The sequence below is a fragment of the Chiloscyllium plagiosum genome, unplaced genomic scaffold (assembly GCF_037043375.1).
Source record: "Chiloscyllium plagiosum isolate Xiang-an unplaced genomic scaffold, Cpla_swu_hap1 HiC_scaffold_39, whole genome shotgun sequence".
Lineage (NCBI taxonomy): Eukaryota > Metazoa > Chordata > Chondrichthyes > Orectolobiformes > Hemiscylliidae > Chiloscyllium > Chiloscyllium plagiosum.
In genome coordinates this window covers 34310064-34336305 of record NW_028270177.1, presented here as the reverse complement: position 1 = coordinate 34336305, position 26242 = coordinate 34310064, and the positions used below count along the sequence as shown (strand labels likewise).

At 39.9% G+C, this 26242-nt stretch overlaps 1 protein-coding gene across 2 annotated transcripts in view; it reads right to left on the bottom strand.

Moving 5' to 3' along the window:
• The window catches only part of efl1 (elongation factor like GTPase 1), a 263785-nt gene that overhangs the window by 206161 nt on the left and 31382 nt on the right, over positions 1 to 26242 (bottom strand). For both annotated transcript variants that reach the window (XM_043677605.2, XM_087981251.1), the window contains exons 8-9: positions 10878 to 11001; positions 5934 to 6013 (exon numbers count right to left, since the gene is read on the bottom strand). In XM_043677605.2, the coding sequence (XP_043533540.1) occupies positions 5934 to 6013; positions 10878 to 11001 (204 nt within the window). The remainder of the gene's footprint in view (positions 1 to 5933; positions 6014 to 10877; positions 11002 to 26242) is intronic.

The window sequence follows — 26242 nt, the reverse complement described above, 5'->3', positions numbered from 1 at the left end:
CCATGTAATGGTACCTCTAGGAATATGTCTACACATGACAATCCTACAAAAACAAAAAACTAGCCTAACAAAATGTCGAGGGGAGGGGAGTAACAAGATAAGGGGGTTGGGGGAAGAGGGGCTAAGAGGGTAAAGGGACAAATCCTAGCAACATCAATGAGCTGGAAGCAGTTCAGAGGATGCTTACTAGACCAATACCTGGACTGCCTTATGAGGGAAGACTAGACAGGATAGGCTTGTATCCTCTGGAGTTTAGAAGAGTCAGAGGTAACTTAGTCGAAACATAAGATCATGAGGGGACTTGAGAGGGTGGATGTTGAATAGATGCTTTCTCTTGTAAGGGAATCTAGAACTAAGAGTCATACTTTAAAAATAAGGGGTCAGCCATTTAAGACAGTGATGAGGAAACTTCTTTTTCCTCTCAGAGGCTTGCAAGACTTTGAAATTCCCTTCCTCGAATGACAGTGTATGCTGAATCTTTTAGTATTTTAAGGCAGATGTAGATAGATTCTGAATTACTAAGAAGATTAAAGGCGATAAGGAATACAAATTTACAGATTTTGAGTAGAGGATAAAAATCATATTGATCAGGCTTGACGGGCCAAGTGGTCTACTCTTGTTCTTATGTCTGACAAGTTTATTCTTAAAAATATCCAAAAGGATTGTATTTAAATATCACTAAATCGATGCTAATGATTCCAGGACCATGCTCAGACTGCACATATCTCATGTCAAATCAACTTTTAATTAAGGGTTACAGGTATTGTCCAAAACAATTCAGGTCCAAGGTCAAGCTTCAGCTATGGGTTCAGACCTTCTAGTGAAAGTTTTAGGTCAGATATGGTCACACTGTATGAGCCTTTTAAACTGAACTAGAATGGAAAGCATATGCTAAGCACACACACTCTGAGTTCTCTTTACTTTTCTTCACCTTTTGTGTTTCCTTTACTTACCTCTTGTCCTGAACTCAGATAGCATCGGAGGTGGCGAGGAATTCCAGCATGAATTGGAGTGGGTGGACTCCCATGCAAGCACCTCGTGGCACCAGCAAGTGAACCACTGTTTACTCTTGTGGGGTGAGCAACAGCTGCGACATCGGCAGGTAGGGCCAGTGGTGAAAGATGACGCCTGAGGATCAGCGACTTCATCATTGGTTGGGTCCAGAACTGGCAAAGCGAAGCAGTGGTGGAAGGGCATCACGGCGACATCAAGGAGATGGGCCCCAGCAGCAAGAGGTGTGACTCTGATGCTGGCGAGTCCGAAGCAGGCTCACCAACGTGAGGTGATGACAGAGGAGAATCAGCCCAGCAGCGAAAGACAGTGCTTGAAGAGTGGGCAACTTCAACATTGATTGTGTCTGGTATAGATGGCATCAAAGAAGTGAAGGACAATGGCAGTGCAGGCATCGTTGATGAGCTGGTTCAGGACTGCTGGACTCTCTTTAAGCTATATCTTTCTATTTTTATTTACTTATTTTTAAACTGTTTAAAATGATGCCGGATAATGGCAATAGTATCTTTCTCAATGTAAAATACACGTGATAATAAAATTACTCATTCACTTATTATTCATTTATTCTCCCCAGGACAGATTCACCATTTTACATTCGATTTCTGTCTCCACAGATGCTGCCAGATCTGCTGTGTTTTTACAGCACAGTTTTTATTTCAGATCTCCAGCATATGCAGTGCTTTGCTTTTATCTGAGTGTAAACAGGGTACTGCTTGGGTCAAAACCAAAACTCTGCAAGAACTCTCATCCAAGAACACATTTTTGTGCAACAGTTGGCAGCTGCTTTCAAACTGAAACCAAAATAGAGAATCATCTGAAGGGTTCACAAAATCCTGCCCCTACAAGAATGCACAGACATATACGGTCATGGTAATTTGCTTTCAATTAGTCTGGAGAATGATTCAAAGCCACTTGAACCAGAACAAAATTACCAGACGACAATAGCTTTTTTCCCTGACTTGGTATTCTGTATTAACCTCTTGGTCTGTCTGAAGTTCTAACTTCACATAAACAAGTAGCTGCTTGGCAATACAGACAAGTCCCCATTATAGTTTTCAATAATAGTAATAATAATAATAGCCTTCAATATTAGATTAGATTCCCTACAGTGTGGAAACAGGCCCTTCGGCCCAACCAGTCCACGCCGATTCTCCGAAGAGTAACCCACCCAGACCCATTTCCCTCTGACTAATGCACCTAACACTATGGGTAATTTAGCATGGCCAATTCACCCAACCTGCACATCTTTAGATTAGATTAGATTACATTACATTACAGTGTGGAAACAGGCCCTTTGGCCCAACAAGTCCACACCGACCCACCGAAGCGCAACCCACCCATACCCCTACATTTACCCCTTACCTAACACTACGGGCAATTTAGTATGGTCAATTCACCTGACCTGCACATCTTTGGACTGTGGGAGGAAACCGGAGCACCCGGAGGAAACCCACGCAGACACGGGGAGAATGTGCAAACTCCACACAGACAGTCACCCAAGGCTGGAATTGAACCTGGGACCCTGGTGCTGTGAGACAGCAGTGCTAACCATTGAGCCACATGAACTTATTTTGGGTACAGGATTATGAATAATGAGCTAAAGACTGTTCGTGAGTAAATATACTGAAACATTTTTGCAGCAATAAAAAATATTAATGTTCCCCAGTTCAGGGCTAACCATCAGGCATTCAACTCTCATCTACCCAGCAGAGAGTCCAACTAGTTCGCCACAACTTATTCTCAAGGAAGACTTAGGTGCTTGATTCATTTGATCATTTGAATAAATCTATTTCACTGTGGTTGGGGCTAGAGGGGTTGGATTGAATGGGGAGGTAGGATGATTAGCAAGCAGTTTCCTCTGAAATGGACATGAGGAAATACCAGATTTTCATTCTAATTTCATGTGGCATACACATATCATACTGTAGAATGTATCTAACAATTTGGCTTGACAATGGCTTTTTCACTACTCTCCTGGTAACTCGCCAATGCCATTAAGAGTTGACATGGATAGACTTACATTTTTAGCCACAACATGGAGTTCATTCTGCACCATCATACTGCTTCAAGACATTACACATGCCATTAAAACAAGTCATTAAATGAAGTTAGCTGAGGTGCACTGCAAACTTCCGTAATCCATTTACTGCTACAAGAACAAGACAGACAAGAATATCTGAAGCGATTAAGAATTCTATTTACAGAAATTCATGTAGTGTTGATAACTACAAGGTTTTAACAAAAGAAGCTTTGTTTTCATTAAGCATTTGGACAGTGACTACCAGTCTTCATTACATAGTTGTTACTGAAGCAGAACGGTTCACTGTTATGAGCATTAGCTGCAAACATTGCTGCTGTCAGACTTGACTATTATTCTTAATGAGCATATGTAACAGTCCAGAATTTTTTTAAAAATAGTAAACATGCTTCACGTGAAGCTTCGTCACAGTCAGAAACTGTCACAGCCAGAATACATAAACTTCTTTCCCTTTCTATAAAATGTCATAAGACCACCACTAAGCCAAAATGAAAAATGAATCCTATTTGACCTTTTCCTTTTATATATGAACAATTTTATTTGGTTTGTGCATATTTGTATATGAACTTTCTTCTGAACTAATCCCATACATAAATCTTTAATTATTATGCATTGACTAATCAAGATACAGGTCATGCATTAGCTCCAAGAAGCCAACTCCTCCAAGCTACAATTCTAAACATTTATACATCCCAATTAAATCAACACAAAATTTGAGTCAAAATGAAGGAAATGTGAAATTTAAGTTATTTTCGTTTGGAGATGGTGGTGAGTGATTAATGTGCTTTGCATGTTAGAATCACTATGTACCTAAAATGCACACAAATATATGATAGTTCTGGAGTTGCTTGCTGCTATCTCCTCCTCTTTCAGTTTCTTCCATTTTCACTTGAAATTGGCACAATGCTAGATGATGACTCTTGGCCATGCTCTTCTGTGCATCACCAATTCTTCTTTCAATCTCAATGTGTTTAGTCCCATGCCACCACACCCTTCCACCTAGCTTTGGGCCAACATCACCTTGGCAATCACATTTCTCTGGCATCAGTGATGTTTCTTCTGAATATGTATCCAAACTGACTTTCAAGGATTTCCACAATGACAGTTCTTTGCTCATTTTGGTTAAACTAGTGCTGATAGTAAATGCATGGAGCAATTTTTTAACACAATAACTGCATTGTGGTTTATGAATCACAATCCTCTTACATTGTTGGAACAATTTAAAGACAGGAATATGAGACTGTTTCATTGAAGTCCTATGTTACAGACTGTTAATTTACAAACCGTACATGTTGCAGGTCGTAAGAACATGATAGCAGATCCATTATCGCAGATTTAACAGATAAAGTATAGATAAGATTGAACAGATACCAATGTTATTTATTTATATATTGTATATATACATGCGTGTGCGTGTAGAAGTTAATGTGAACTTAATGTCCTATGTATTTCATGGTAATAGGGTTAAGAATTAGAAAAAAGTGAAGCCATCTTTTCATTATGAAGGTTCATTTTTTTTCTTAAGGGGGAAGGTGTTATGAAGTTAAAGGCATGTTCTGTATCTTTAAGACAGCAAAAGCTGAAAGCTGACAAGCACTGTCATGTGACTGACTAGCAGTCACAGAGTGTGCTGGCAAATTGAAAAATGTATCTAGGCTGTAATCTAGGTACCTCAGTTGTTTTCACAGCAGTTCAAATTTAACCAGTTTAAATTATGCCCTAAGATACTAAAAACCAATTAGATTTGAATTTTACTGTTTTGACAACATTGAACCAATGAGACGATCCAATGTTTGGGGTATTAAAAAAAGCAGGCATTCTGGGCAGTTAGCCAGAAACAGCACCAACTGCCATTGAAAAACTGCTATTTGCCACACTCTGTCAAAGGTACCTTTTTCATATGAAACATCTCTGCAGCAGAAGACCGAAGACAACCCAGGGAGCTCTACAAACAGGGGACGACCAACACCTGAGATGACAGCCACTGTCTGGTTTTGAAAATTAAGTTGCTATAAATTTAATAAGGGCTGTTATTGGATCAGGATATTGTTATAGAGTGGGAGGTAGATAACAAACCTTCAAGAGAAAGAAGGCTTAGAGTTGTAAATAGTTGTTGTTTTAGAGGTAAAGAATAAATTGATTTTTTTTGCTGAACAGTGGAATTTGGGTAGTTCTCTTTCACTCATACTTTGACAGATTAAGAGGCGAGGTGAGCTTTTCTGGTGTTTGGTTTAATTAGCAAAGGGCTTACCACCATGTTGAATCTTTAAATTCCAAATGCAAAATTTTAATGGGAAAGGTACGTTGCAGAGCTAGTGTGATAGCAATGGATAGAAGGGAACAGCATGCAAAGGAACCCAGATACAGATTAATGTGGACAAAGAGAAAACAAATTACACAGTGATGGTTGTTAAAATTGATAGCAATAACTGGTTATGTTGCTGGGATACCACATTACCGAACTTCACAAACAACACTTGATTACAAATGCGGGAACAAAAATCTAACATAATATTATTAATGATATTCAGCCTGTTTTTGGCAAAATAGGATTGAATTTGACTCAATCTTGCATTTTAATCATTTGAATTAGAGAGAGGAAATGTTGTAATATTAAAAAGGATGTTTTTCTAATGAAGCATAGAACTTAGCCAGGTACTCAGGGACGGGTTTGTAAAATAATATATTAAAGGAGGAGACAGATCACTGTTAAAACTGAGAGAATCTGTTATGAAAGCAATCTCAATCTCTACAACCAATACCGAAGCCAATAACATGGAATGTTCTCAAACTACATCTTATGTTTTCAAGGCTTTACAAATAACATTCACCCTTATTCATATGTGTAAGAAAGCTACACAATGTCACCAGTAAAATTTCTTACCTTCTGACAACGACACACTCATACAGACTCCAGATGTTTTCCAACACGAACTGTACAAAGAGCGGTTTTTTACCTTTCGACTGCAATGGAGGAGAAAATAATTTCAGTTAAGTGAAAGATTAAACTAATCGAAAAAGCAATTAAAGCAACTTTAAAAGTTGACATACTAACACTTTTACAAATAAAATGAAAACCTTACTACCATTGAATGGGATAATCGTTCGCAGGATTCTCAGGATTACAGCCATCGAACACCAGAGGAAATCATAAAAACACATTGCAAACAGCTGTTCTGAAACTCAGTTTTCCAGTATTATGCCAAAAATTATGGCCGGAGAGGAGAATAGTTCACACAGAAAGTCTCAGTTTCATACATTTAAAATTTTCTGGGATACTGGAGAGTTGCACCCGTTTTACTGAAGGATGAAACATTTTCTCAAAACCATATTTGTGACTAAGTTTTCACAATAGGAAATAGTACAATCTTATATAAACAGAATTTTGATCTAATCCACCATCCAATTTATAAGCTGCTCTTGAAATTTCATGTATACTTTAGTCAATGAACAGATAATTGATTAGGATGTAAATAAAGCATCAAGTTAACTTCAAAATTGGACTTTGAGACACGAGATGTTATAAATTATCAATTAAGCTTTAGTGCTCTTAAATTATCCCAGAGAAATTTCAAATTCCTAGGTAATTCCTGCTGAGTCAGTGTTAGGATTTTCTTGTAGTTTCACACAACTCGAAACTGCTGTACAGAAAGGGCAATCCATCATTGGAATGTCTGGGACAAAGTGATAGTACTGCTTCCAAGTTTAGAGCAGAACCACTTTTTTGATTGCTCACATTATAAAATTCATAACTGGGTACCACTGTCTGGGCTGCAATGGTTTCCCTCAAGAAGGTGATGGTGAGCTGATTTATTGAACTACTGCAATCCATTTGGTATAGGTAGACGCCATAATGCTGTTAATGAGGGTGTTCAGGATACTGACCCAGTGACACTGAATTGTTGATGATATATTTCCATTGGTAAGTAGAAACATAAAATGGTATTCTGATCCGGAGTTTCATTTCATTCGTCATTTAATCTGATACTTTAACAAAAAAAAAAAGTATTTTCTGGTCCTTCCAAACCTTTCACAATTAAGTAGAATGGATGGCTTTGAGGTATGTAGAGAAGAGGTGTTGGAAATTCTGGAAAGGGTGAAAATAGATAAGTCCCCTGGGCCTGATGGCATTTATCCTAGGATTCTCTGGGAAGCAAGGGAGGAGATTGCAGAGCCATTGGCCTTGATTTTTATGTCCTCATTGTCTACAGGAGTAGTGCCAGAAGATTGGAGGCTAGCAAATGTGGTTCCCTTGTTCAAGAAGGGGAGTAGGGATAACCCTAGTAACTATAGGCAGGTGAGTCTCACTTCTGTTGTGGGCAAAATCTTAGAGAGAATTGTAAGGGATAGGATTTATGAACATCTGGATAGGAATAATGTGATCAAGGATAGTCAGCATGGTTTTGTGAAGGGCAGGTCGTGCCTCACAAACCTTATTGAATTCTTTGAGAAGGTGACTAAGGAGGTGGACTAGGGGAAAGCAGTAGATGTGTGTATATGGATTTTAGTAAGGCGTTTGATAAGGTTCCCCATGTTAGACTACTGCAAAAAATACATAGGTATGGCATTGAGGGTGAGTTGGAGGTTTGGATTAGGAGTTGGCTGGCCGGAAGAAGACAGAGGGTAGTAGTTGATGGCAAAGGTTCATCTTGGAGTGCCGTCACTAGCGGTGTTCCGCAAGGATCTGTTTTGGGACCATTGCTGTTTGTCATTTTTATAAATGACCTGGAGGAGGGGTTAGAAGGTTGGGTGAGCAAGTTTGCAGATGATACGAAAGTCGGAGGAGTTGTAGACAGTGAGGAAGGATGTAGCAGGTTATAGCGGGATATAGATAAGCTGCAGAACTGGGCAGAAAGGTGGCAAATGGAGTTCAATGTAGCTAAGTGTGAGGTGATTCACTTTGGTAAGAGTAACAAAAAGATGGGGTACTGGGCTAATGGTCAGATACTTGGTAGTGTGGATGAGCAGAGGGATCTTGGTGTCCATGTACACAGATCTTTGAAAGTTGCCACCCAGGTAAATAGTGCAGTGAAGAAGGCATATGGCGTACTGGCTTTTATTGGTAGAGGAATTGAGTTCCGGAGTCCTGAGGTCATGTTGCAGTTGTATAAGACTCTGGTGCGGCCGCATCTGGAGTATTGTGTGCAGTTTTGGTCGCCATACTATAGGAAGGATGTGGAGGCACTGGAACCGGTGCAGAGGAGGTTTACCAGGATGTTGCCTGGTATGGTAGAAAGATCATATGAGGAAAGGCTGAGGCACTTGGGGTTGTTTTCATTAGAGAAAAGAAGGTTTAGGGGTGACTTGAAAGAGGTGTACAAGATGATTAGGGGTTTAGATAGGGTCGACAGTGAGAATCTTTTTCCACGTATGGAGTCAGCTATTACAAGGGGGCATAGCTTTAAATTAAGGGGGGGTAGGTATAGGACAGATGTTAGGGGTAGGTTCTTTACTCAGCGAGTCATGAGTTCATGGAATGCCCTGCCAGTAGCAATGGTGGACTCTCCCTCATTATGGGCATTTGGAGGATAGTGGGCTAGTGTAGGTTAGGTGGGCTTGGATCGGCGCAACATCGAAGGCCGAAGGGCCTGTACTGCGCTGTATTCTTCTATGTTCTATGTAAAGATCGCCAATCCAATAACTCGTGGATACTAACCGCGCTCCAGTCCTTTTGTTTATTTTGTTCCATTCTTCAGATTCCAATTTATTGCACCTTTTCACATCAGCATCTGACCTTCCCTTTTTTGATGCAGAACAATGTGTTCAGGAAATTATTCTATTTTATCGTCTTCTACCTCCATTTTAATAAATTTTGAGCATGGCATGACATAGAGCTCTTTCCCCGTTCTCTTTGCCTCCATGTGCACTTCTTTGGGCAGGACTCATCCTCAGTATTCTCTCCCCTACGGACTCTTATCTGTACCAGATTTCATTTACTGAGAACTATTGGCATGACATTAGCCATTTAAGTTCTCTACTCCCTCCTCATTCACGCCAATATGCCTTCTCTGAAGGTGCTACATTCTGTTTTCTCTAATCTATCCTGACATTGTTATGAAACTTTCTGACAAGAGTGGTCTAACATACCAAACTCTTGCCTCGAAAAGGCTAAACACCAACCTTCAGATACTTTTCATATCTCTCTCTGGACCATAGAACCATCACCAACCATCATGACACTATTTCCAAGACAGTCACTGACCTCATCTTGTCTGGAAGGCTTCTACTCTATGCCCCTCATTATTTTATAAATCACAATCACGTTATCTCTCAATCTCTTCTGCTCCAAGGAAAGCAACACCAGTCTGTCCAACTTCTCTTCATAACAAACTGTCCAGTCCAGGCAACATCCTGGTAAATTTCCTTTGCACTCTCCCCAATGCTATTACGTCTCCTTATAATGTGGATTCCAGAACTGCACATAATAGTCTGGCTATGGTTAGTCCAGTTCCAGCATAATCTCACTGTTTTTAAACTCAATGCCTTGATTAATAAAGGAAAGTACCACATGTGCCTTCTTAAACATTTATGCACGGATCTTGACACCTTCAGGGACTGGTGTTCAGGCACACCCTCTGATTCTCAGTGTTTTCCAAGGTCTTACCATTCATCATGCATTCCTTCCCCTTGCTTATCCTCATGCATCACCTCACATTTATCCAAACTGATTTCCATTTGCCACTGATTAGCCTATCTGGCCAGCCCATTAATATCCTCCTGTAATCAAAAGTTACCTTCCTCTCTACTTACCACCCAATCAATTTTTGTAACATCTGACAACTCACTGACCAATCATGCTCCATTTTAGTCTGAACCACAAATAGCAAAGGCCCCAACATTGACTCCTGCAGGACCCCAATGCACACAGACTACCAGTTAGAAAAGTACCTCCCAACTATCACCCTCTGCTCTCTGCCACTCAGCCAATGTAGGTCCAATTTGCCAAATATCCCTGGAACCCATAGGGTCTCAGCAACAGGGACTTCCATGTAGCAGATGATTTATCAGGAATACCATTTTGTATCCATTGACATTAAAAGGGCAGAAAAACTCCTGGCAAGGCAGCTCTGTCAATGTGGGCCCAACTATTCCACATAGGATTACAGATTACACATTCCCTTTATCACCTTAAATCTGTTATCATCTATTGGGAATGGAAAGTTGTATCCGATATACTATGGTCATAAGTTTTGACAGCATCAATTTACACTAAGCTGAGTGCATTATCAAATATGCATTACAGCTAAAAAGAGTGCATGGTCAACAATTTTCTCTTTGTCAAGAAAATCTTTACAGGTAAATTGTTGCACAACATTAAATATGTCTAAAGCTACAATGACAGGCGCTCTGTTTATTGGTAAATTCTCCTTCCTGTTGATCATATCCAATCTGCCCTCTCCTGTATATGGATCATCCAACGGTATCCAGAAATATGCAGTCAATATTTAAATGTGACTCCTAACCGGCTGTATGACCATAGCTAATATCATCCTAATCCAAATACCCAATTTGGGGCAGGAATCACTAGATATTGAGTTAAGGGAACACTGTCTAGTTGGTCCAACACAGATTGGGGTCACAAAATCAAACTGTACCATAGCCAAGTCAGCAAAAGCTGGCCAGTAGCCCAATACATAAATCAAACCTGGGACTATTACCAGTACCACAAGAGGAATATTCATGAAGAGAAATTAAGGGGCTCATACAATCTTAGCATACTTCTGATAAGTAAACAAATAAAACAAATACTGTTAATCTAGGGCTAGCCTTATGCTGCTTTAAATGCAGGTTAACATTTAGTGGCACTGTCAGTAAATGATCAACATACCTGTGCTCCTTTCATTATCTTCTTTGCCTTTGTGTTCAGATAGTAGTCACCCCAGAGAGTTTTCAGCAACACTTGTGCACTAATACCCACCTTCTGGCTGTACATCTGGGCAAACTGTTCAATCCTGTAACCAAAGATAAAGACTTCCTCATCAATTTCTATGGTGGAGACCACCAGCTGTAGATCACATATTGCATTAATGTAAGGGTGCAGGAAATGAAATACTGATGATTCCAGCACTTAGCAGTGGATACCAAAGTAAAACCTGGGATGATGGTTCAAAACCAGGTGAGATGATTAGATGAAAGCGCACACAGTACAAATCTTACTCAAAAGCCATAAGAATGGGTATTATTAAGAAACAAATCACAATAATTCAGTAGGAGTAGCTCTTCTAAGGTTGCAACTTTAGCACATGTTTCAGGCAAAACAAAGGAATGCTTCATCTAAGCAAACTATACAAGGCAAATGCTAAATATAAGTCTAGTTTCCGATTAACATTTTTCTCACCCTTCCCAACCATAACTCAAATCCAAACTACCCCTCTGGTTCTGGTAATCAACTCATACCTACCTGGTCTTCACACAAGATTATGACCCACAAGCATGGGTATTTAACTACAGTGAACATTACAACTGAGCGAACTTCTGTGCTAACATATTCAGTATTTTCCAGTTTTAGTCACTGAAGCAAGTACAGTGAAGAAAACAATTTTCATCTTGTTCAAAATTGGGAAAAACATATATTTCAGTTCTGAAAGAATTGATTAAAATGGCAGGCTGACTTGCACTACAAACCGTAACCCAACTATCTTGGTGGATAAATGACATGATCAGACAGCTGCACAAATTTATTTTCATATAAGTGGCAACACAGCCAGAGAGTAGCTATCTCAGAATTACTGTAATTTGACATAAGTGAAAGAGAAACTGAGGCTTGACAAAGAAGCATGAGCCAAGATGGGAGGGAAGTGGAGTCTGGTCTTGGTTGAACCTGAACAGGGACACCAGAAAGGGAAGTAGGAGGTTCAATCTGAGGCATTAATTTCCCTTGAACACGGCTTTCCTGTTAATTCTAGAATGCCACTGTCTTAGTCAGTAATAGTTTTCAATTATGCAGCTAATATGATATAAAATGTTTCAAGAAATTTTACCAAGACCTAATAGAATTTGATATTAACCATTTAAAAGAAATTGGAAAGGGGGAGCAAATCAAAGAGATAAGTTTTCAGGAATGTTAAAATGAGGGTTCACAGTAAGAGTGACAGGTTTAGGGAGGAAAAAGTCAGAATTTGAAGCCTTGGGAGCTGAACGCATCAGAGGAAATGAGGAATGCACAAGATGGAGTACTGCAAAGGGAAGAGGTGGATTTGGAAATAGGAGAAATTTGGAGAAATTTGAACACAAATGTGAGAATTTTAAATTAGATATGTTGTTGGACCAAGAATTCTAAACTGTCAAAATAACACAAGTACAAAAGCAAATCACAGCTGATTCTGGAAATCAGAAAAAAAATTCTCCATAGATAATGCAGCATCTGCAGAAAGGAAAACAAACTTAGGTTCATTTCAGGTTCAAAGTACAGAGGCAGGGAAAAGAAGAGTGCGAAATAAAAGTCAAAAGGGAAGATCATGACATGGCAGATCACACTTGAGATTAAAAAATAAGGATGGATGATGCTAGGCAAAATGAGATGGTGAAAGGAAAGCCGAAAAAAAGACAAAACCTGGCACAAAATATGCAAATGGGAATAGCAGATGCAAACAGCTTCCAGCCTGGAAAAATACGCAGAGATTATGATCTTAAGTTACCGAACTCACAATCAAATTGGGAAGGCTTTCAAGTGTTATTTCGAAAGATATGTTGCTGTCCCATGAGATTATATTCAGGTTCACTGAAATAATAAAGACAGGACTCCCAATTTTTTGGGGGACCCAGCATGGAAGGATAGCACTCGCGTACAGCTCAAGTTGGACCTGCAACAAGCCATGAAAAGATCCACATGTATGTTATAGATGAAACTCAATGTAAAAGGAACACAAACTTGTATTTCTAGAGGACCTGTCCCAATTTAATGTAGAAAATGTGACAACATACTGACACACAACAAGATCCACCAAAAGCAATGTTATAATGACCGTGTCTTCACATTTCAATGCTGAATAAATATGGTGCATCATTCCACGAAGAACTTCCATCAGTTCTAATAATACCAAAGAAGCTTTGACAATTCCAAAAGAGCAGGCAGGACTTTGGTTTAGCATCTCATCTGAATGACAGCAGTTCTAATAGTGCAGCAATACTCGAGTATAATATGTCTGCCTGATTCTGCCATATAAATTTTGGTCTTTGTGCATTTACTGGCATGGGTGGTTTAAAAAGCTGAGAGGCACACACTTTGATTTAGCTGAACTACAAAACAGATACACGCACTGCAACAAAAAAGGACACACCACCCCTCAAAGATCTGAGGCACCATTAACATAGAACATAGAACAATACAGCACAGAACAGGCCCTTCGGCCCACGATGTTGTGCCAAACATTTGTCCTAGCAAATAAGGTTCTTCCCGAAATAATAGAGTACCATACTCATGAAATGCACTGAGCACCAAGTAACCACTGGTCCTCCACATTCATTGTACTTCACAGTTCTGCACAATGTTCAGAACAAATAAGATGATGAATGATTAGTCAGTTAGTGACTGATTTCATGTCACTCAGGTACAATATGCAGGCTAAGGGACAGAATTTGTAGATCAGCTGCCTCCCGGTCTATACTTATGCTTGCAGTTAAGGCAGCAGATTTAAATATTCCATAGCACTGGGTGTTTCTCCATTAATCAGCAGGAAATCTGAGCCAAGCACTTAAGCAGCAACAAAAACATGAACTAGGAGCTAGCCAGCCAACTGGTTTTGGCAATACGCCACCATTATAACTCAAGCAAACCCTTTGCAATGGGAGAAGCAATGGAGCCATCGATGAAGAGCCAAGGATATATTAATTGTTTATTCTGCACTAATTGAAACTTTGTGGATTCCACGCACCTACATAAAACATCATGATGCAAACACAGGAGGGACAGGCCACAGCACGTCAAGAAAGATGTGCTATCCTCATTTCCATGATTTTAAAAATGACAGCTTCAGTGTAACTCCCTAAACATGTCTGGATCTTGTCACAGACAAAAAAAAGTCAACCTAAATTATGAAGCCAAAATCAAAATCATTTTAACAATGTTTTAGCCAAAAGACTGAAATATTTAACAGTGCTGTGAAGATCCTTCTATTGTTTGTGGCTACTTCCCAGTCCTCAAAGTTCAGAAGAGGAACTTAAAGAAACTGTTCCATTTATTTACTTTTCTTCCTTCTTTCATGGATATGGGCATCACTGGCCAGGCCAACTTTTGTCACCCATCCTTAAATTGTCATAGAATCAGGGCATTCAACCCATCAACCCCCGAACAGCAGCCCACCCAACCCACACCCTACCCTAACGCTGTAATCCTGCATTGCCCATGGCTAATCCACTTATCCTGCACATCCCTGGACACAATGAACAATTTTGCATGGCCAATCCACTTAGACGGTACATCTTTGAACTGTGGGAGGAAACCACAGCAACCAGGAGGAAACCCATGCAGACACAGGGAGAACATGCAAACTCCAGACAGACGTGAATTGCCTTTGAATGAGTGGCTCCTTAGGCCGTTTCAGTGGGCAGTTAAGAGTCAACTACATAAGACTGCAGGCCCACAGTAATGCAGGCCAGACCAGGGAAGGAGGGCAGATTGTCTTCTCTAAAGAACATGAGTCAACCAGATGGACTGTTACATTAATTGATGATGGTTATCACATTAAAGTTAGCTTTCAATTCCAGATTTACAGATTAAATTTAGTTTCCCCATAGATGCTGCAGTGGGATTTGATCCCACGTCTTCAGAACATCAGCCTTTTTTTATTCCTTCAGAAGATATGAACCTCCTTTGCTGGGCCAGCACTTATTGACATCGACGCCACCCTCCAAAAAAAAGACAATTAATTACCCTGTAAAAGATAATGCTGAGCTGTCTTCTTGAATTGCCGCTGTAAGTAGACCCTCAATGCTGTTAGGAGGATCTTGACTGACTGACAGTGAAGAAACAGCACATATCTCCAAGTCAGGATGGTGAGTGGTTTGGAGAAGAACTTTCAGGTGGTGTCATTCCCATGTATCTATTGCCCTTATCCTTTGAGATGTGAATTGTGAGTTTGTAAGACACTGTCTAAAGAAACTTGGTGAACTTTTGCAGTGCATTTTGTAGACAGCACAAACTGCTGTTACTGTGCATTGGCAGTGAAGGGGGTGAATATTTGCCGATTTGGTACCAATCAAGTGGGCTTTGACCTGAATAATGCTACTTACCCAGGCAAGTGTGGAGTATTCCACCATATTGCTGACTTGCAACTTGTAGACAATGGTAGGCTTTGAGGAGTCAGGAGGTGAGTAACTCACTGCACTATCCCTAACTTCTGACCTGCTCTTGTAGCCACACTTATATGGCTAGCCCAGCTTAGTTTCTGGTCAACTATGATCCCTAGGATGTTGATAATTGATAATTTTGCAATGAAAATGCCATTAAATGTTCAGGAGTAATGACTGGATTCTCTCTTGCTGGAAATGGTAACAGCTGAGTAGAACTTTCACTTGTCAGCTCAAATATTGTTGAGCTCTTGTTGCCTTTAGGCATGGGCTGCTTCAGTATCTAAGGAATCATAAATGGTGCTGAACATAGTGCAATCATCAACAAACATCTACATTGCTGATCTTATGACAAAGGGAGAGTCATTGATGACGCAACCATAGGTTATTAAGCTGAGGACAATACCCTGAAGAACTCATGAGGTAATATTGTGCGGCATAGATGGCTGACCTCCTACAACCACAGCATGTTCGTTTATGCTCAGTATAATTTCAATTAGCAGAGAACTTTCCCATTTATTCCCATGGGCTCCAGTGTTGCTAGGGCTCTTTGCAGTCAGAATGCAGTCTTGCTGTCATCACACTCAGCTTCCCTGTGAGGTTCAACTCTGTGGTACATGTACAAACCAACACTTTAATGAGGTCAGAAGCCAACTGGTCCTGGCAGAATCTGAACTGAGTGCGAGTGAGTAAGATTGCTGCTAAGCAAGTGCTGCTTGATAGCATTATTGATGACATCTTGCATTACTTTACTCCTGATCAAAAGTAGACTAATGGGATGCTATTTAGCTAGGTTAGATTTGTCCTGCTTTTTCGTAAAAGGGCCATTTTCCACATAGATGGTGGAATGTCAGTGTTGCAGCTGTACTAGAGCATTTGGCTAGAGACACGTCAAGTTCTAAAGCACAGGAATGTTGTCAGCACCTGTAGATTTACAATATCCAGCGACTTCAACCATTTGTTGATATTGTATGGAATGAATCAAATTGACTGAACACTGGCATCTGTGAAGTTGGAGACCACTGGTGGGGTCTAAATATACATTTAGCACTTCTGACTGAAGGTTGTTGGAAATGTACCTTTTGCACTGATATTCTGGGCTGCCCCATTGTAGAGGATGGGAATATTTGTGAAGTTTCCTCCTATAGTGAATTGTTTAATTGCACTACAACATTAATTACTAAATGTGGCAGGTCTTCAGAGCTTAAGATATGATTTGTTGGTTGTGGAATCACTTAGCTCTTCTATTGTCTGATATTTTCACAGTTTGGAATACAAGGAATTCCAAGTTCCCCCTCCAACTCCATTTTGGTTTAGTCCCCTCCTACTATCGCTAACATCACCGCTTACTTATGATAACATGCTTTGCTTGTTAATGCTCAATTGGCCACATGGGTGTTTTCCTCAGAAAGAAAAGGAGTCCTGTGTTGTAGCTTTATCGGGTTGTCCTCATTTTTAAATATGCCTGGTGCTAATCCCGGCATGCCCTCCTGCACTCTCTACTGGCTTGATTAGTAGTCCAGTGACATTAAATCTACACCGTTATCTTGGCCACCCCAACAGTGAAGTAAATCTGCTAATCATACGCAAAGCAAGTATAATAACAGAATTTTGCAACAATTTGTTGGAGCGCCTGTATTCTGGCAGTATCAAGTTGCAAATTTTGGGTCTCCCTGGCTCTCAGAGGTCCTAATAAGAATGGATTAGAGACTCAAGCTGGAATTGTCCCATTCTAAAACATGCTGTACCACAAAACAACATATCAGCTTCAACATTATCATCAGTTTTCTGTTCAAAGCCAACACTTGCATCAGAAATGTTAAGTTTAAAAGGAAAAGATGATTGAATATTCAAACTTTTCTGAACATCTCCAAATCTAGACCACTCTTCCTTCTTTTAGGACTTGCCTTATCACTTATCCTCTTTGATCAGACCTTTGGTCATCTGGCCTAATTATGTGGTTGGGTTTCATATTATGTTTTACAAAGCACCTTAGAATATTTGATTATGTTAAATATTCCCTGATATTTTGCCCTATTAAAGATAAAGCCAATATAAACTATTCACCAAAGTGCACAAATAGATGTACAAAACAGCCCTTTCAACATCTGCAACATCCCAACACAGCATAATAAACAAATAATTTACAGTTGCTGCCCTATCATGCAGCTTCTTGTGTTCCATATATTATTTGCCTCTTCAGGTTAAGCAATAAAATGAGATCAGGAAGTTAAGTCATACAGCTATAGGAAATGCACTTCATAAACCAAACTCTCCATGGAGGATACAGCTTGCAGTACTATGTTGGGAGGATTTAGGTTCAGTTATAAATTGAACAGGGTTTCCACTTCTGAACTCTTGTAACTTTGTCCAAAGTTAGTTGATAAATTCACCTCAACATGGTTGTATGAAAAATTTCTGCGATGACACAATTTTGGCTGTTCACCTGCAGAAGTTTCATTCTATCTGCCCCAGGGAGTGAAACAACAGATATAATCAGGTATTTATGAATTCAGGGACAAAGTAACTTTGCTAGGACTTTTGTTTTAATTGCAATGAAAGACCAGCAGGCCAATACTAATTTTAGACATAAATGTAGACATATACACTTAACTCCAGTGCAGTCACATTTAATGTCAGAAGTATACTACAGAGAGTGTAGCAAAACTTTAGCAATTGGTTCTATTCTTTAAAAATGCTAAATTAGGGTTAACTCAACAGGGATTGAGTTAAGTAAAGTTATACTCTTACTAAAGTTATACCTGCCAAATTCCAGCAACATAAACAAAGCAGGTTTGACTATATTACAAATATGCTTTTTAAAAAGACAATATAAAAATTGAAACTTGAAGGCAACAACTGAAAACTGTATAGCTTAAAATACTGAATTGTGGATCTACAAGTTTGTTTTTATTCATTCACAGGAGGTGGGCATCACTGACTAGGCCAACATTTATTGACTATCCCCAGTTGCTAAGAGGGCAGTTATGAGTAACATTGTTGTGGGTCTGGAGTCACATGTAGGCCAGACTGGATCAGAATTGATTTGTGAATGACTCTCACTGAGGATTCACAGTAGCTGATCCCCTAATCAATACTGGCCTCCAGATAACTTTCAATATGAACTGGGAAACTGTGCAGGTATGAAACCAAACGGACCACACATTTCAGCAGTATTCAGAGGGCCAAGTTCAGAAATGGAGATTGGAGGCACTGCCAATGATAAATCATTTTACAAATGTTAAAGGTGAATCAGTTGGACAGTATGTACCCAAGCGCAAAGAATCAAGATATTATGGAGAAAGGTCTGTCAAGAAGGGAAACAATGTCCTCTCGGTAAAATACAACATTATACAGAAGCAGACCAGAAAAAAAAACATAAGGGATACTCAGTCTGACCAAAAAAAGTAGCTGCCTGAAATTCAGAACATCTGAAATAATTATAATAGTTTTCTGACTCTTCACTTTCCATCACCAGGCCTTTAAAAAAATCCCAGGATGGATTTCCATCTGCACCTTTGAGTCAGAGAACAGTTCCAGTCTATGAAACCATGTCACCCTCAGACTGAACAAAGAGTCAGTATTATTCATACCAAATTATTTTTTTCCCACCCATTACCACTGGCAAACCAACATCAACCTGCACATTATTCATTACATCAAGGCTTGGTGCTGCCCACACTATCCCAGAGTGAGGTTTCAGAATAGTGCAAGTGAAAATTAAAACCCACTAACAGACATAGCATCAACTACTCCTAACTTCATTTGAACTCTCAGTAATAAAGAAGTTGCACCTGTATTGCAATTTTATGCACTCTGGTATCCCGAAACACTTCCAGTTGCTCCTGTTATTTTGAGAAATGAGTATAAATAGGATTCATAACTATCCAATCAGATAATGAACAGCTAATCTATTTTGTTGGCACTGCTTAAGGAATATTCAAGACCTTTACAACTTTATGCTCAGTGAAAAGAAGACAATCTCATTTAACGTTTAAAAGACAGCACCTCTAATCATTTAGCTCTCCTCAGTCCTGTGCTAAAGCAACAGCTTGAATTATGTACTCAAGTCCTACAGCAGAGTTGGCACTCATATTACTAAGCCATGCATGAGAAAGGCGAATGTGATATCTATATGCATCCAGACTATGCACATGCAAACTAGGAATGGGTCAATGCATTGCAATCAAAACAAGGTTAGGGCAGCGAGAGAAAGTTATGAAAAAGCATATGGACTGATAACAACCAAGGTTTCTTCTAATGCTATAAGCAAAAGCAAGTTAAACCTGACCAAGGATCACAAATCACTAAAAATGAATGGACAATGATAAGGGTCTTATACACAAACATGTATAATGCATACTTAATTATGAATACCTTTTTAAGGTATGAAGAATGAGTAGAATTAAGTCTGCTTAAAGATTGGTGAGTAGGTTAGTTTTATGTGATTCTGATTCCACCATCATACGAAAGTTTTAATGCATTTGATACAGTACAGAAATGGAATTCCAGATCACCTTTAAATCACAGAAATATGCCATTGACATTTACACAAAAAGCTTCACTGATTACTGAATAACATGGATGTGTATCCCGCACCTTGTGATTAAATATACCTTAGTGTTCTGACAGCGTGTCTCAACTTTGAACGTACTCTATCTTCCTGTTTCTCTATTCATTGTCATATCTTGACAAAACAAAGAGCAGCTAGTTGAAACATCAGCAAGTTTCAGTAGAATGCTGTGCATCACATGCCTGTGCCATATGGTTTATGACAACTTATGAAATATTATTTCAGTGATCAGAGAAACAAAATAATAGAATAGCTGCACAGCCGAGGAAGACGTAGAGTTCAAATTAATTTAGTATCTACAGACTGCAAATCGCTTTAACAAGTCAAAAGAATTAATATATTAATATATTGAAACATGGATTTGCAAAAGGTGATTAACATGTTAATTGCAGTGTTAAAAGATGAATACTTAATAATTTAAACATGAAAAAGCACAAACTACATCATCCACAAAATGAAACTTTGCAAAAGTACCTACCTTCAAAGTAGCGCTAAAAAATTCCACTTGCTAATTAGCCATGGCTGAGTTCGTTGCATTTCATAAGCTAAAATATAAAATAACTCACCAGCTTGAAACTATCAGTGTGTTTATTCTTAAATTTCGTTTTGCTTTCCTACTATGTCTGAGTCTTTGTGGCCTATTATAGTTCTTCGCCATCTCTGATGATGAGCTCCATCTGTAGCAACAGCACACTGAGTCTTTTAGCATTCTAGGCAAACCATAACAGTTTTTTGCTGCTTTTAGTAACTGAAAACTTTATTCAAGTGCATCTGATAAAATTCTAGTTAAGACAATAAATGAAGGCTTATACATCTCATTCATAAGATAAAAAAAGCAACTCTGATGCCAGAACGCAAATGATTTGAAAGATACTGGATTCAGAAGCAGAGGAACAATTACTGCCAGCTGCCTTCATCACAGCTATCCCAATACAAGCTTAGCCACCCATGAGACTATTGCCCCATCTCCTGGCTACATGCACTACTGCACACATAGTACATTTTTCTGCATGCACATTCTGAAGACTTCTTACAGCTATATGGAGTTAGAGTCATACAGCATACAGTCCCTGTCCCTGAGCCACAACATCTGGGTTCAAATTTCGCCTCCGCCAGAAATGTGTCATAACACATCTGAACAGGTTGATCAAAAATACCTACAAATTCATCAGCTGTGGCTCCCTTGCCATGCAGAACACAGCTGTGACTTATACATATAAAAGAAAAGCCAAAGAAAGCAATTCAACAAACAAAGAATTTAGGAGGGTGAGAAATTTGATTAGGTATGCACAAATATAAATTTTTAAGCTATGTACTGAACTTATTCATTTTCAATATTCAGTTTCCTGCCCTGAATGTTTCCTCTTCACTACCTACACCTCAATCATCCATTGATGTCCAAGGGCTCTTGATTTCATTCTTGAAGAGAGACTCTAACAGATCCTACCCACTAACACTCTCCTCTGGCTGACTAAGCCTGTTTTCTGAAAATTTCTCCTTTAATTCATTCAAACGCTTCAAAATTAAAAGATGTTGCAATGCACACCTGCAAGGGTCCTACTTATGTACATCTCTTTTTGGGATGTGTGGACGATTCCTTGTTCCACTTATACTGAGGCCTCCCTTCCCCAACTTTTTATCCAGTTCGCAAAATGGTTGTATCAGAGCTGCTCTTTGTTCTTACCTGGAACTTGAACAATTCATCAATTGCTTCCAATATCCATCCTCTCTCATCTATACATGGTCCATCTCTAACACTTCCTCTTCTGTCCTTCTAATATTTATTCACAAGTCCACCTATTCCCTCAGTTACCTTGTCAACACTCCCTCACCTTGATTCCTGTAAAACTCCAAACTATTCTCCCAGTTTCTCTGTCTCCATCACATTTGTTCTGATTTTCCCCCACAGTCTTTCTGACATGCCTAAAAGATTTCCGCCTCCCTCATCATGTTTGATAAAGGCCTCAAGAAGTGTACAATCCATTTCCTACAGTTCTACCCTTACCCTCCCTTCCAGTTCTTTCTGACACACTCCATCACACAAGCCTCCACAACATCTCAAGAAGGGCAACAACAGCATGGGAGCACCACTTACTACCTGTAAGTTTCCCTCCCACCGAACACTATCATGACTTGGAACTACAATTGTTCTTCCTTCAGGCACTGAGTCAATGATTTGGAATGCCCTTTCTAACAGCATTGTTTCGTATAGCTGCATCACTCAGACTGCAGCACTTCAAGGTATCATGTGCTCAAGAGAAGTATTGGATGAGCATCAAATGCGAGCCTTGCCAGCAATGTTCACATCCCATGAAAGAATTTCTATGCAGTCTAACTCCAAGCACCCACATGAGAAACAATGATTCAGTCATACAGCATGGAAACAGACCCTTTGGTGTTGAACACCATTCCAAACTAAACTAGTCCCACCTGCCTGCTCCTGGCCCATATCCCTCCAAACCTTCTCTGGTCATGTATCATGTGAAACTTCTCAGTCAACTTTTCTACACTGAACTGCCCATGCAAAGTGAAAGGAATATTAATTATTTAATTGATTAGCTGCATAAAAACAGCCAAATGATGAACACACAAATGAAGAAAATCATACCACAAAAACTGACTCATATCAACTCGCCACACAGCCAAAGAGGTTAGCTATTATGTTTAGTTCTGGCTGCAATAAACTGATTCTACTACAGGACGTCCAATGACATGTGAATGAGATAAAGTTTCTTTAAGTTCAGAAAAATATGCTAAAAAAATTGACTGGTTATTTAGAGAAGTTAACAACAGGTGACTGCCATGGTCATCAGAATCTGACATCAAGGAACTTTAGCAAAACTGGAATCAGTAGGAATCAGGGGTAAACTCTGTTGGTTGGAGTCATACTCAACACAAATGAGGTGGTAGTTGGAGGCCAATCATCTCAGTTCAAAGACACCTCTGAAGGAGTTCCTCAGGATGCAAACATTTTTAGCTGCTTCAATTACCTTGTCTCCATTGTAAAGTCAGAAATGGGGATGTTTGCTGATGACTACACAAAATTCAGCATCATTTGTAACTCCTCAGATGCAGAAGCAGCTGTAACAAGACAAGGTCAACGTCCAGGATCAGGTTGACAAGTAACATTCACACCACACAGGTACCAGGCAATGGCCATCTCAAAAAAAAGGACAATCCAATCACCTTCTCTGACATTCAATTACATGACCATAATTGAATCCTCCACTATCAACATCCTGCAAGTTATCATTGAACTGAATCAGCCACATAAATACTGAGAATACAAGGGGAATTCAGAGCCTGGGAATTCCACAGCAAGTAACTCACTACCTGACTCGGAAGTGGCTGTCCACTATCCACAAGGCACATCGTCATACAGCACAGAAACAGATTCTTCGGCCCAACACATCCATGCCAACCAGGTTCCCTAAACTGAAATAGTTCCACTTGCCTACGTTTGCCCCATATCTCTCTAAACCTTTCCTATCCCAGCCTGGACTGGCGGTCCCCACGGCTTCGATGGCCCTTCGATAGCCCATGGACATCTTACGGCCCAATGTGGCCTCAGCATGGACTTATGGCTCTGCAGTGATTCTAGAGCGGTCTCCCAGCGTCAAGAGCCTAGTAGTGAAGCCTGGCATGGTCTGGAGTCAAGGTCCAGCACAGACTGGAGGCTAGGTGCCAGCATAGAGGGGGATTTTGGAGAAGATTTGTAGCACAGGTTGTGGATCAGGTTGTAAATTTTCTAGCCGAGCTGGTGGATTTGAAGTTTTCAGAAGTTTTGTCACCATGCGAGGTAACATCATTAGTGAGCCTCCGGTGAAGCACTGGTGTTCTGTTCCACACGCTATTTATCTGTCTTGGTTTGTTATTGTGAATTATACTATTTCCAGTTCTGTTTCTATGAGGTTGATAAATAAAGTCCAAATCTATATGTTTGGGTAGTGGAGTTCCAGTTTGAATGCCAGGCTTCTAGGAATTCACATGCTTCTCTTTGTTTAGCCTGTCCCAGGATAGATGTACTATCCCAGTCGAACTTGACCCTCTTCCTCGGTGTGTATGGATACTATTGATAGTTGGTTATGTCTTTTGATGAGTAGTTAGTGCTCATGTAGCCTGGTGGCTAGCTTTTTGCCCGTTTGTCCAATGTAACATTTGTTGCAGGATATTTTGTATATGGCGTTCATTCTGCAGGTTGTTAGCACGGGATCCTTTAAATTTATCAGGAGCTGTTTCAGTGTGGTGGTAGGTTTGTGGCCTACCATGGTGTCTAGGGGCCGGAGTAGTAAGGTTGTCATCTGTGAGTGGACTGGGTTGGAAGGACTGTTATTCTGAACTTTCTATTTCTCTATTTTCTAATTTATTTCTACAATCTATAATGCTGGGCATTTTATTTCTTTTCTAAGTATTTTTCCTGACTGAAGTATCTGTACCTAAGATGGCGGTGACTTGTAAACTTCGCACTGCACTCATTTGGGTACGTGACAATTAATTCAGTTCAATTCTATTATATCCAACCTACCTGTCAAAATGTCTTTGAAAACGTTAACATAGAAACATAGAAGGTAGCAGCAGGAGGATGCCATTCGACCCTTTGAGCCTGCTCTGCCATTCATCACGATCATGGCTGATTGTCCAACTCAACAACCTAATCCTGCTTTCTCCCCATAATCTTTGGTCCTATTTGCCCCAATTGTTATATCTAGCTGCCCCTTGAATACATTCAATGTTTTGGCATCAAATACTTCCTGTGATAATGAATTCCACAGGCTCACCACTCTTTGGGTGAAGAAATGCCTCATCTCCATCCTAAATGGTCCAACCCAAAGCCTCAGACTGTAACCCCCTGGTTCTAGACACAGCCATCATCAGGAACATCCTCCCTGCATTTACCCTGTCTAGTACCATGAGGATTTTAAAAGTCTCTATGAGGCCCCCCTTCACTCGTCTGAACTCGAGCGAAAACAATCCTGACCTAGTCAATCTCTCCTTATACGTCAGTTCGGCCATTCCCGGAATCAGCCTGATAAACTTTCACTGCACTCCCTCATGAGCAACAGCATGCTTCCTCAGAAAGAGACACCAAAACTGCACACAATATTCTCGGTGTGGCCTCACCAAGGCCCTGTATAACTGCAACACCACATCCCTGCTCCTGTACTCAAAACCTCTCGCAATGAAGGCCAACATGCCACTTGCCTTCTTTACCACCTGCTGAACCCGCATACCTACCTTCAGCAATTGATGCACAAGGACATCCAGGTCCTGCTTCACACTCCCCTCTATTACAATGTTGTAATCCTACTCATCTCTACCACTTCCTCTGGTAGTTCATTCCATATATGCATCACCCTCCGTGCAAAAACGTTGCCCCTCAGACCCCTTTTAAATCTTTCCCTCAGTCACCTTGAACTTATGCCCTCTAGTTTGGTACTTGTCCCATTCAGAGGAAAAACATCGTGGCTCTTCATCTTGTATATGCTCCTCATGATTTTATAAACCTCTATAACATCATCCCTCAGCCTCCTACACTCCAGGGAAAAACATTTCAGCCTATGCAGCCTCTCCTTATAACTTAAACCCTCCAGTCTTAGTATCGCTCTCAGAGTATCATTCTCCATGGGTCTGGATGAGTGCAGTTCCAACAACACAAGAAAATGTCAACTCATCCAAGACAGAACCTGTTTGACTGGCACCTTATCCATCCCTTGCAACATTTTTGTTTGCCATCAACACAGTGACAGCACAGTATTCCAGCTATAAAATGCACTGTGGCAACTTACCAAGGCCTCTCTGACAGCATCTTCCAAATCAAAAACCCTGACCACAAAGTATAAGGGTAAACAAAAACAGCAAACCCCCATCTACAAATTCCCTTTTGAGCCAGTCACCATCCTAACTTGGAAATATGTTGTTGTTTCTTCAATGTCATGCAGGGAAAATACGTGAGCATCCAACGCAAAATGAACTGCATCAGCTCACAAAGGAATTCCCCATCATATTCTCAAAGGCAGTTATAGATGGACGATTAATGCTGGCTTAGCCAAGGATGCACACACCCCGTGAATGAATTTAAAAAGCTAATAAATTGAAATTACTTCATATAGTCTTCTACTTTATCTGATACTCTGCCACTTCAGCTGATTTCAGTTGCTATGTTCTAAGCTATAAAATGAAGCTTACAAAATTCCAAACAAAATTCTCACAGCTACATTTTAAAAATATATAGTGCCTTTGATTACCATTTTATCTGACATTACAACTTGACAGATAATTGTCAGTTTCACTATTTTGGAACTAGTCCCAGCGTCTAACGAGAGGAAGTCACT